At 47.8% G+C, this 12998-nt stretch overlaps 1 protein-coding gene across 1 annotated transcript; it reads right to left on the reverse strand.

Moving 5' to 3' along the window:
- Window positions 1-4111: 4111 nt before the first annotated feature.
- Window positions 4112-12876, reverse strand: SNRNP40 (small nuclear ribonucleoprotein U5 subunit 40). Its single transcript, XM_078604489.1, has 10 exons — window positions 12573-12876; window positions 11357-11486; window positions 10607-10700; window positions 9899-10064; window positions 9049-9171; window positions 8330-8450; window positions 7737-7819; window positions 6809-6870; window positions 6134-6237; window positions 4112-5264 (listed from the first exon to the last, which is right to left on the reverse strand). The coding sequence occupies exons 1-10, from the start codon at window positions 12687-12689 to the stop codon at window positions 5215-5217; spliced, it is 1050 nt and encodes a 349-aa protein (XP_078460615.1). The 5' UTR covers window positions 12690-12876; the 3' UTR covers window positions 4112-5214.
- Window positions 12877-12998: the final 122 nt, after the last annotated feature.

The raw sequence follows: 12998 nt of genomic DNA on the forward strand, positions 1-12998 counted from the left end.
CAAATGGTGAACATCACAAATGGTGAACACCCCAAATGGTGAACACCGCAAATGGTGAACATCGCAAATGGTGAACACCGCCAATGGTGAACACCGCCAATGGTGAACATCGCAAATGGTGAACATCACAAATGGTGAACACCGCACCGGGAACGTTGTTCATGTGGCTCGGGTGGGACGGAGCCAGGGCCTCGATCCAGAGTCGGGCGACAAGGGGGCTTGTACTCGAGGCAGGTGGGCAGTGGGGGATGTATGTGCGTTGAACTTCTTTCGTACCGTACGTAGCCCGACCGTGATAATTAACACGTAAAGCAGCTCTTCAGGAATGAGTTTTCAACCCCCAGACGTAGCGCCACCGTGCGTGCGTTTGCTTTCGTGTACACGATTGTGCTCGATTCAGGGATCGAACCATTCCCTCTCAACTCAGGGATTGCGTCTCCCATTCCAATGGAGGGCGACGCTCTTGTACAGGTAATTATCATCCGCTCAGCGCAATGTGGATTTATGTGGGGGAACTCTGATCATTCTGGGAGCATTGCGGCACATCCAGTAGTGTACTCGGGGTTTGCTTTTGTTATAGGAGCTGAGAGGGATCACGGGCTATGGGACAGATGGAGAGAAGAGAAGCCACTTCGTCGAGAGAGGCGGTCACAGGCAGAGGAGATGAGTGGGGGTGGAAGGTGGTCTTGATGCTGCGTTGTGGGCGGTAAATAACGATTTTGTGCGAATTGCCAGAGGATATTTTTAATTTATCAGATGTGATATTGGGCTGGGATTGATTGGTGTCGGCGATGGGGTTAGGGCTCTGGCTGCAAATTGTCTGCGGTGTTTCTCCTCCCCAGAGCATCGCGTGATTGCCACTCATAAATTACTCTTGCTGAGTACGCGGTTTATAACCCCGCGTGATTGTTCAAATCCGTGGGGCCCGCTCAGTCAGTTCTTTTAGAGTTAGTGGTCTGGACAAGGCTGAGAAAAAATAGATATTTGTATGCATGCAAGGACGGCACATCGTTCGTGTGCGCTGGTGTAACCGAACGCGGTGATTCTCGCGGTAGCCATTCTACAGGTCGCGTTGAACATTCTCAGATGGCAATTGTTGGAGATGATTGTAAAAATCAAAGATCATTACTTAGGTTTTTAAAAATGTATTTAAAGATGTACGCAACTAGAACGTGTTGGGTTGGTAAAGTTTCACTTTTGCTTCTACTGGTTTTACGGTTCCTGCAACGGACCGCCCGTTTCTCACTCCACTGCTGGATGAGGGCCTCCCCTCGGCCCTGTGTGGGTTATTTTACCATACTTCACCATCCCTGATCTGTTTTACGATTTAAAGCTTTTGTGACTGCAGGGATTCATCTTCTTGGTTCTTTCGGTAAAGTCACGTAGAAGGGAAGTAATAAAATAATAAAAATAAAACATAATAGAATAATATAATTCTCACGACGTTTCGGCCACAACGCAAGCAGCCGTCCTCACCTGCTGCTTGCGGTTGTGGCCCGTTGTGGCCGAAACGTCGTGAGAATTATATTATTTTATTATGTTTTATTTTTATTATTTTATTACTTCCCTTCTACGTGACTTTACCGAAAGAACCAAGAAAATGCATCCCTGATCTGTTTTATCAGTTTTAACGATTTAAATAAATAGATGCAGTTGATTTGGCCAATGTTTCACAGCGTTCTGTGAGCGAAATTTTGCCTTTTAAAATGATGTTTAGTTGTAAAAAGCAGTTTCCTGGGCGGTGAAAGCAGCGTTATTTGATGGCAAATCGAAGCAGAACAGTGGCCATGCTGTGTCACCGGTCTCACGGCGCCTTCCTAGCCTCGTGTGACGGATTTCACGGCGATTTTTGCAATACCATTGCTCGCAGCTTACGTTTGTTGAAAAAAACCTTGAAATGCCGGTAATTTTATGCAAATTAGAATTTCGAATGGGAATTTTAATGAAACAGCGCCCCCTAGCGGCGGAACAGCGCCCCCTAGCGGCGGAACAGCGCCCCCTAGCGGCGGAACAGCGCCCCCTAGCGGCGGAACAGCGCCCCCTCGTGGTCGACATTGTTATTGGCGTCCAGCAAAAAAATCATGCTGCACAGTTTCACTCCACCCTCTCTTCACTCCACCCTCTCTCTTCGCCTCTTGCATGCACCATGGGGTTCCATCTCCATCACCTACCACCATCCCCCTGCCTGCATCTCTACCTGTAATACAGACACAACACATGTTAGTACATTCACATAGGGACTCATTTTGTTTGTCACTCACCTTATTTATTCTGCAGTCTTCCACTCCGTCCGGGGCTTGAACCGCACACCTCTTGTGCTGCTGCAGCATCACCTTGAGCCACCGTGTCTTCCCGCAGGTATGTGGGGCTCCATGCCGTGTAGTGACTGCACTGCGCCGCATGGCTGTATGAAGGTGAATACGTCATCACCATTTCTAAGTAATTTAGTAAAAGGATTGCACTAGGATCGAACCCGTGTAGATAAGCTTTAGGGGCAGCTGTGCTAACCACTAGACCACACGAGCACGTGAATTGTTGTGGGATGTCTGGTTATTAAATCATTGCCATCTTCAGCGTCGTTGATTTCAGTTGTATTTAAAATAAAAATAGAAAAATAAACACTATTTCTTTGATTATGAAAAAAATATATCCTTTTGGCCTTTAATGTGTATTTAATGACACTTTGCAAAAAATAAAAAATAAAGGTTGGTTTTGAATCCAAGACCTAGTGTGTCATAGCCTCGTGTGCTCACCACTAGACTACAGCACAGTGACATGATGACAGTACTGAGGGCCGCCCATTCATGAATCAGGGGAGCAGGAGGCGATCCCACGGCTGAGCTCTGGGTGGCCACAGACCGAGGCGCGAACCTGTCCGCTCTGAGCTTGGTGGCGGCAACACATGAACCTCCACTGAGCCATCACTCAGGAACACTCTCTTCGCCCTGAGATGTTGGGTAGGTAAATCACATTGAGATCTGTAAAAAAATAAACTCCCATCCCCACTGCGCTTTAAAATGGCCAGGAGTTTGCAGTGCAACACACGGGGTTTGCGAAGCTGTCTCTGCATAACTTTAGTTTCGTCTCCAATGCGTCGTTTTTCTCAAGGTCCTGATTTTCACTCGTATGCACAACACTCATGATTACATAGGCCTGGAGTGTTGGCCCAGTTGGGATGTAACCCGAGTCCGGTCGGCATGCCTTTCATGCAGCGCTTTGGAGGCGTGGGTTGGTGAATCACGTGGAGATTTGTCAAACTTGTTGTGGACTGCAAGGTGGACAGGAGATGGCAGTACAGCAAGTAGACCTGTAGATCCCTTAAGTGCTATCTGCTCGTACCCAAAGTAGTCTCGAGACTCATTGTGGTTTCCCCAAGGTAGAATGCATTAACGTCGTAATGATGACGTGCCTATAACACAGGCGAATATCACCCGTTGTGTGTCCAATTCATATGCTCCGTTATTCACGAATCTATTATTACTATTAATTATTGAAGACCCCATGTCGATCACTGGGATTGCTTGACCATACTTCACGCTGGTCAGTGCGAGTGCAGGAATTTGACAAATGGCACTGTGTCATCAAGCTTTTGCGACACACTAAAGGGGGAGGTTGGGGGGGGGGATATTCTAAAGTGTTTTTGTACAATTAGACCCAGGCTTCTAACTTGCCTTGGTCAGGAATCGAGCATAGAGGCTGGAGTGTATTGATGAAGCTTGCTTGCGAGTGCTGCGCGTTGTAGCAGCGCCGCCTCGGACACGTGGCGCCCTCTGGCGGCCAAAGCCCGGCACAGATCGGGTTTCACGTGTGGCCCATGCACTCTCCGACCACGACAGCGGCTCACGGCGCGCACATTAAAGGCACCGCATTCGTTACGAACACCGCCGCGCCGTACCACAATAAAAATCGTTTTGTATGGTTTCCAAAAATGTTAGCCCCAACGGAGATTGGTTTGGCTTGTGGGGCACGGTCAGTCTGAACTTCTACCCACGTTGCCTCTGGACTCACCCCATGCCACACCGGTCAGAGCGGTTGTCGGACCATACTTCACCGTGTGGGTCAGTGTGGGTTGGTCGTGAGCGTTAAACATTAAACACACAGCACCGCAAGCCTGAGACGGAGATAAGCGTTTATTTCTACACCAACACGTCAAGTCTTTGTGGCCAAGTCGCCGGCTCACCGTCGGCAAGGCACACTCGCATGCACAATGCAGGCAACTCTCAATTATCCACAACACTGGGGGGAGGTGTGGGGGAGGGGGAAGAGGAGTGGGCCAGTTAAAAAACTTAAACACGAACGCAAATCACGAAAATTAGGCTGTAAGAAGGTGCTGTTTACGTGCGTGAAACGGGACGTTAAAAACGCCGACTGAATTGATCGAATCTGAAAGCAATCGCTTGCATTTGCCGACGAGTCGACGGCGAGGAGGTGGTTGTACTCGGAGCCGCGACGAGTGAAGCGCGTCGCTGCACGCGTTTGACGAGACTTTGTTTTTTTACCCGAGCGCAGTTAAGCCGCGACCCGAACAGTCCACCCGTGGATAATCGAGAGTTAACTGCGTGCGCCGATGCAACGACAAAGCGGGCAACGGAAACACGAGCGCCGCTCAGTTTCCGGTTCCCCACGGAATGCGGCCGCGCCGATACTCCCTCTGCCTTCGATGTGTGTTCACGTGCACAGCATTTGGTATAAAAGAACATTGTTTATTTAAAAAATAGGTTTACAATCTTACAAATCCCGCGCCACTCACTGGAATTCAACGTTGTATACAGCACCACATCGCAAAACAAATAAAATTAAAGTGAGTTTTCCTTAGTTCTTGATCGGGTTGCCGCGATATAATTTCTCCTGATGCAATATTCGTGGTATGAGATTCCCACAAATGTCGTACAACAGATCGGAGAATCGCCATCTTGTGGCAACCTCAGTTGTTGGTTTGTAATGGATGCCAAAGTAAAACCAAGGGGGAACGTCGCTAAAGCTGTTGACAAGAAACTGACACTCAGGATTGAGCCCTCTGTCACGCGGCTAGAAATGTGTGCAATTGTAGAACATGAGTAGCCTGCTCAATGCAAGGGAGGATGTTTACCGGTGTCTCGCCACACCTGAGTGAAACACCAGCACACCTGGAAAGGTCGTTTTATCTATCAAACGGGAGTTCAACTCATCCTGCAAGGAATCATTGGGGAAGGGGTTCTTGCCCAGCCACGGCCGTCACTGGATTTCCCCAAGGTAGAGACGCTTGTCATTGGCGCACGACAGAACTGAAATACAGAGACAACGGCAACACTCTCAACCCGCAGCGCGTACAAGACATCATCATCATCATCGCCTACATTAAATCACTTTTCACCTCAGACTGAAAGCGTTGATGAATTGGCTCTGTACGTCTGCTGCCTTGTCACTATTATCACAGCTACCATGACGGTCATTGTTCTTACGCATGCCACGCCTGACAACCGGGATTGTTGGCCGGGCATCGGTTTTCTGAGAATCGTTTTCAGAATCCAACGCCGATTGCAAAAGTCACGGAATCAACAACGGAAGACACACTAACAATAGGGGTTTTCCCCTTTTTCTGGCAACAAAACTGAAACCTTTTTACAAGGATTCATGTAACTGCATTAACCACAATACTTGCAGTTAAATGCAAAGAAAAAACACACTATGGCTTTCAAAGAAAGCCGTTCCTCGGTGTGGACCAATCAGTTTCAAGGACAATGCATATATTATCAGTGTGTTTTTTGTTTGCATTTGAACTGCAAGTATTGTGGTTAATGCAGACATGAATCCTTGTAAAAAGGTTTCAGTTTTGTTGCGAGAAAAAGGGGAAAAACCCTACTATTATATTTTGGTACTGACAAAGGAGGTCGCATGATGATGAAACGGAAGACACTTCGGACGACTGAACCGATTGGCGTGTGCGAGAACGCTCAAATCGTAAGTCCGTTCCGCTCGGTCACCGAGTGGCACACGCTCCAGCACACACACACACGGGTTGCAGCGTTATTTTTACTGTTATACATTTTGATATGTACGGCAAACCGTTGAGTTTTTTTTTTAGCAACTGATTATAGATAACTGATTATAGATAACGCGAACGACTCGATCTTTGCGCGAAGAGAGATCTTACCGATGGGCTCCTCGGGGTGGAAAGCGACGTCGTTGACGGAACCGGCGTGTCCAGGCAGCTTGTAGAGGATGCGGCGTGACGTCGTGTCCCAAATATACACAAACCTGCGCAATGACAACGCACCAGCAGTCAGGCGCAAGCACAGAATCGTGCCAAAGACGATTCAAGAATATCATAACCTAACCTGTGTGCCGTACGTACGCTTTAGAGGGGATGTGAAAAGAGCGCGTGATGCTATTATAAAAATACGAGGCCACGTGTGCCCGCGGAATTGTCTAATTTTGACTACATTCAATAAATTCTCTGCAAATCACTTGACTGGAAAAATACACAAATCAACATCGCCCCCTACTATATGCGTATTACACATCCTTACAGAAAAAATATCTTTACCGGCGCTGGTTCTATTATTAGCAACTGCTCACTCATCGAAGGTCAAACTCATTTGGCAACGTGACCGCAAACATCTTGTGGCAACTTAACCGGTTACCTTTAGAATAAATAGAGATGACACAAACGGAATTGTAACTTACCCATTCTATGTAGGTAAACAAAATATTTGTGTTTTTATAATTTACACGTTTTGCATCATCTGTGCTGTCACTTTGCAGGGGCCGCCTCCACTCCCCATTATCATCCCGGGATAATCGGGGCGTGACGGGGTTGAGAGTTTACCTGTCTGCAGAACCCGCAGACACTTTACTGCCATCGTGGGACCAAGAACACTTCAGCAGGTTCTGAAATGGCACAAACAACCGTATCATGCACGATTAACTTCAATGAGGAAGCCACTGGAGCTATGCACTTTTAAATCTAGATTGAAAACTCATTTCTATAGAGCTGCTTTTTGTGCTTTGTTTGTTGTCCTTTGCCCACACCTCCGATTATCACAGATAGACAGGTAGGGTGCAAAAGAAGTTCAACACACATACATTCTATCATCGTCCATGTTCTACTCACTGCTGAATGAACACCTCCCCCTCCCCAACCTCAAAGTTGTTGCCAGCCCTCCCAATTGAGCGCTGCTACGGTCCATCTCGCTGCGCCATCCCCAAGGTGGACATCATCCACGGCTGTGTTCCCTCCTTTGTCTGCCGTTCCATCACCAGTCTCGTCGACTGGCCATCATCCCTTCGAGCAACGAGTCCCCGTCCAGGGCCACTTAAGTTTTCTTAACAGTCGACAAAATCTACGCGATTTGCATTTATCTGATCCATGCGTTCCTCGTTCTGTCTCTTGCAGTTCCCAGCATGCATCTCTCCTCGCGCACTTCAGTTTGACGGTCGACGTTCGGAGAGAACTGCGACGCTAAAAGGAATGGCGCCCCCCCCTTCCCCGTGATATCCGTGGATCAAACAAATCACTCGAGACACGCCGGTGTATGGCAGCAACATCAGTTTATGCAAATGCTGGCGCAAGAGGTCACACGTTTGGCGCAACGGTCCTTCGCTGAATATGCACGATGCATGACTGAAGCTCTCCTTGCTTCTTTGCACACTTTTCAATGTTTTGATCCGCGTTGTTTTGAATATAACTTTAACAAAAAAATGTTAACTCATCATTATTGTGCATGAACTAAGCGAGATGCAAATAAAGCAATTACCTTCTCAAAGTTGTGCACGTTGCCTTGAAAAATCTTCACGCACCGCTCCATGGGGGCAAAGGGTCGTATGTCCCAAATCCTCACTGCAAATCATTTCACATGAAAAATAATTCAACCATTTATAATTATTGTGAAGTTACTTAATCGCACACAGGTTCAAAACCTAATTATGTTGATTTTCACGTCTATTTTTTATCGAATCATTTATTAAAATTGTCTTCTGAGAATCAATCAATCATACGCCAATTATATGCTGTTAAATGTAATCCCATGCGGGAGAGCGGTGGTGCAGTGGGTAGCACACTGCCCAATGTACCTGGCGATCCGAGTTTGATTCCCTGCCATGGCTAACTTCAGTGGTGAGCGACGGGTGAGCTGGTCTTGGGCTCCCCGGTTTCCCTAACCCACACTGACCAGCGTGGTAAGGTACGGTCAAATAACCTCACAAAATGTATGGTGGGGAGGCCAACATCCAAAAGTGTGACTGACATGTAGCTGTTATTCAGCCGACAAGGTTACACAAAAGCACGCTGCTGTTGTGTGTTGTTGGGGGTTGTCGTGTGTTTTTGTTGGTGGTGTTGTTGTTGTTATACCCGAGTTGTCCATGGCATTGGAGAGGAGGTAGGAGCCGTCGGGGCTCAAGCTCAGTCCAGTCACGGAGTCGTTGTGCCCCTTCATCGTGTAGATCAGCTTGTTTTGACGCAGGTCCCACACCTACCACGCGCCGTGCACACATTCACAATACAGTTCTCCCACGAGTTTTTGGGTCGTACCGCGTGTCGTTTAGAGTATTTGGCTGCTAACAATTTACAGGTGATAAGCCACTTCGTTGAACTATCATTTGTGGCCAGGTAGCTTCTGAAAAAGAGCTACATAGGTCAGTGAGCCTTACCTGATAAAATATAAAGTTACGTTTATAGTTTGGCCATGGTGTCTGACGTTTAGCCCCACGTGCTGAAACCATCTTCAGGAACTGAATCCGAAGCTCCCAAAACGTAACGTCATCATACTGCGTGTATCATGCACGCAGCCCTGTGTTAGACTACCAACTCACCAGCAGGGCAATGAGATACCCACAGTGATCAGAGGGGCTAATCCACAAGGCGGCTGTAGGAAATGATGGCTATACTTTACTGAAAACGGTACATAATTTGTTTCATTGTCTATCACAATGTTGGCTTATCGTGAAATAGAAGAGCCTTGAGACTCAATGAGGTTTTTTTTGTAGATAGCAGAAATGTATTAATGTTGAGAAAGTACCACCATCTCAAAAAGTGAAGTAGTGGTGTTGACATGTTCAGTGTGCCCTTGCCTTGATGACATTGTCAATGCCGCCGGAGAGGATCTGGTCGCTGGTGTCGTTGAACGTGACAGAGAGGCACTGGTAGGTGTTCTGGAACGAGTGAACCGACCCCTTCTTCCGTGTATCCCACAGCTGTGGGTTAGGGGTGCACAGGCAAAGACACACGGCTCAAAGTTATTAACAGAATTCTTGACACAACAACACGATATCATTTTTAAAGCGTGAAGTTATCGTTTTTTTAATGTTGAATATCGTTTTGTTGCATCATTTGGAGAATAATTTGTGAAAATGCCTGGATCCAGAAAGCATTTTACGCAAACATGACATTGTAATAGCATTAATGTTTTATTCACCAAAGAATTAATTCAGATCATCATAACTAGGAATGTTACATGTTCAATAAGCTTCATCAAAATGATCATTCCATATTTTAAGAGATGAAAGTCATTCGGATAAAAAAAATGTTGGGACAGACCACAATGATCTGGCCAGATTTGTGTCATTAATACATTCCTCACCACATGACGTTGCAAAATAAATTAAATTGTCACATGGTGTACAGGCATTCAACGCGTCAATTATTGTTATTTCAGCTCCTGTTCATAGCAGCATAGCAAGGAGAGGGTGGGGTTCACGTGCGAGTGCAGACCACGGCATTATTATAAACGTCCCTTTAGACTATTTGGCTGGTATAAATTTCCACACGATAAGCCACTTTGTTGCGCTATCATTTGTGGCCACGTCCCTTCTGATAAATAGCTATACAGCTCAGTGGGCCTTACCGGCTAAAATAAAATGTTTTCGTAAGGCTGCACTGCTCACGAGTGCAAGTAATTCCGTTGCCGCGAGCGTTCCGTACCTTTACTGTGCCGTCGTCGCTGGCTGTGCAGACCATCTGGGGCCCACGGCGCGCCGGGAAGCACGCGTTCACAAACGAAGTGTGGCCTTTGAGCCTCTTGATGCGCTCGCCCGTCTCGCTGTCCCACAGCCCGACCGTCTTGTCCGTTGACGACGTGAAGATGGTGCTGAACGGAATTTGTCCGACGTTAGTGGCGGTTCACTCCAATGGAGCGGCGGCGATTGGAATCAAAATAGTGAAGGTTTTGTTGTGGACGTGTAATGACGGATCGATTTGATCTGTTAAAATCTAGCGTAAAGCTCGAGAAACACACATGAAGTTACGAGTGTGGGAATCAACTATCTACGACTTATACAAATGTGTTTATACATGTACAGCCTGTTTGTCAATCCACTGTTGGATGAGGGCCTCCTCATGTCTGTACAGGTCATGGGGGTTACTTGACCATACTTCACGCTGGTGAAGGCAGGGTTTACATATGGAGTGTTTTGGCCTGTGGAATGCAGCAGCTATACCCTGATATTCATGTGTATCAGGGAATAACTCACAAAAGCCTGCACACACAGGCTCACAAACCCAACATTCTTATTAGAGTACTATTTTCAGCGCCATACTGGAAGTAATTGCATGTTACTGATTCGCCAGTGATGCCCGTGTGGATTTTTGGCACAAATGAAGTCACATTGGCCGCAACAGAAATGACTGTACCTGCCATCTGTGCTGTAGTGTATATCCAGGATCGCTCCAGTGTGTCCCTTAAGGTGGGCGTAGTTGTCACAGTCCCCATACACGTTCCACATGACTGCGGGAAAACATCAAAACAGAAAAAACTTAATGCAACCACAGCGTGCACGTTAAGCAGTCTCTACCAGATGCATAGCGCAGGTGTTTAACATCTGGGATTCAAGAAATGGCCGGAAGGTTCAGAGGTCAGAGCACTGAGCTGGCATTGCTGAGGTCATGGGTTAGAATCCAAGCAGCCACCTACGATTCATCTGGATTGTCAATGGCGGTGAGTTGATGGTCTCAGCCCAGTCAACAATTACTGTATAAAAAAAACGCATCCCATAAAAATGTTTCTGCACTTAATATACTCTTAGGCAGCAAACTGTATTTGCTATGGCAGGATGGATGGGAAAGCTAAGGCCCCTACTGTGGGGTTATGGTAATTTGAAGAGTGCTCAGAAGCAGCTTTGCGATATCCACATCCGTGAATCGTTCTCGAAAGCGCATGACTGCAATACTCTAAGAGCAATCCGAATGTATTTTTCTCATGACATCGCAGATAGGATCAAATTTGGGAGTAAATGAATAAAAATGTCCAAGTAATCACAATAAATGACAAATGTTTACCATAAGATGATTTGTGACTGACCACATGGCTATATAGCGAACTTGTGCTTACTGGCTGTATGAGAAGAACAACAGCACCAGCCTGTACACTGGCCAGGGACTCACGAATGGTCCTGTCGAAGCCGGCAGAGACGAGGGTGTTGCCATTGGGGTGGAATTTGCAGCAGTAGACCTCGCCCTCGTGCCCGGTGAGCAGCATGATGGGCGCCAACAGACTCGAGGACCTGGGAGGGCCCTGCCACCCACAGGGGAAAGTCACAGGAACATCTGGGTGTCAGAACAAACCACAACCCTTGCAGTGGCTCAGACAGCAAATAATGCTTTACAGCACTCAAACCGGTCCACCGAGATCCTGGGGTTGTAGCGGTGACCGGGTGGCCCAAGAGGTCAGAGCGCTGATCTGGAACCAAAGAGATCATGGGTTTGCATAGAGGAAGCCAACCATATAATGCCGGAGTTGTTGACCAACCCTCGTATGGACCGTGGTCTTGTCAAGATTGTTGTTTTGTAATTAGAGGAGTAACGGGAACTTGTGCCATGGATCTGCCCTTGGGCAACGATCTGAAGACGTAGCCAGGTGGCACAAGGGTCAGAGCGCTGAGTTGGCAACACTAAGATCTTGAGATGGTCAGGTGGCTCAGAGGTCAGAGCCCGTGAGATCCTGGCTAAACCGGGTTCTCAAGTGAGTTTCATAAATGGTCTCAATCCCAGTCACCAATGACTGTACCAACAACACCACGTTACATGTGGTTCTACACTCGTGTTATTTATTGGCTCGTGCTAATACGGGTGCTGAGCTATTGCTAGTTCTAGGCTATTACAATCACCGGGGTTCGTGTAGATATATCATAAATGGTAGTGCAGGGCTAGTGTTATTATTACTATTTCTAGTGTTAGTGTATCGGAGTTACTGGTTGTGTATTTGGGCGAGTATTAATGTATCAAGGCTGGTGTCTGAGGGCTAGTGATAGTGCATCAGCGCTAGTGCTAGTCACAGCTAGTATATGAGTGATATGGAATGAGGGCTAGTGCTGGTGTATGAGGGGTGGTGCTGGTGTATGAGGACTCGTGATGGTGTATGAGGGCTAGTGCTAGTCACAGCTAGTACTGTATATGAGTGATAGGGAATGAGGGCTGGTGATGGTGTATGAGGGCTAGTGATGGTGCATCAGGACTAGTGCTAATCACAGCTAGGACTGTATATGAGTGATAGGGAATGAGGGCTAGTGAATGAAGGCTGGTGTTGGTGTTTGAGGGGTGTTGTTGGTGTATGAGTGTTGGTGTCTGAGGGGTGTTGCTGGTGGCTGAGGGCTCTGCTCACCACGGCCAGCAGCTGCTGCCCCTGCCCCGGGGCTGCCCCCTTCGCCGCGTCTCCCCGCGCGCGCTTCGCCACCGACACGAGCGCCATGTCCTGCGCCTTGCGCTTCTGTTCGATCATCGCAAACTTCTGTGGCCCCCCACGCGGGAGCCCCAGCGACGCTAGGAGGATCGCGCCGAGGAGCTGACGCCCGACGCCGAATGTGAGCGGCGTTGAAGTTTAAATCGGAACGACGACGCCGCCGAGGGGACGAAAGCGCCGCGTGAGAACCGCGAAAGGCCTGGGCCTACGGCGAGTGCGAGAGGCGGGTCACGATTGGTCGGCAGAGACGCGCGTAGCAATTGGTCGAGGCGGCCGTGGTGACGTCGCGTGCGCGCCGCGCTCTGATTGGATGCGACGGCGGTTTTTTTTGTATCTCTCTCGCGCGCT

This window comes from Lampetra planeri, chromosome 22 (genome assembly GCF_965212315.1).
Source record: "Lampetra planeri chromosome 22, kcLamPlan1.2.h2, whole genome shotgun sequence".
Taxonomy (NCBI): Eukaryota; Metazoa; Chordata; class Hyperoartia; order Petromyzontiformes; family Petromyzontidae; genus Lampetra; species Lampetra planeri.

Excerpts from the sequence above, each read along its gene's own strand:
- SNRNP40 (XM_078604489.1), bottom strand. The coding sequence starts at position 12,689 with ATGATCGAACAGAAGCGCAAGGCGCAGGACATGGCGCTCGTGTCGGTG. Across the intron at positions 11,487-12,572 it reads GGCAGCAGCTGCTGGCCGTG|GGCCCTCCCAGGTCCTCGAG; the intron begins GTGAGCAGAGCC and ends TGTGGGTGGCAG. Across the intron at positions 6,871-7,736 it reads ACGTGCACAACTTTGAGAAG|AACCTGCTGAAGTGTTCTTG; the intron begins GTAATTGCTTTA and ends GTGCCATTTCAG.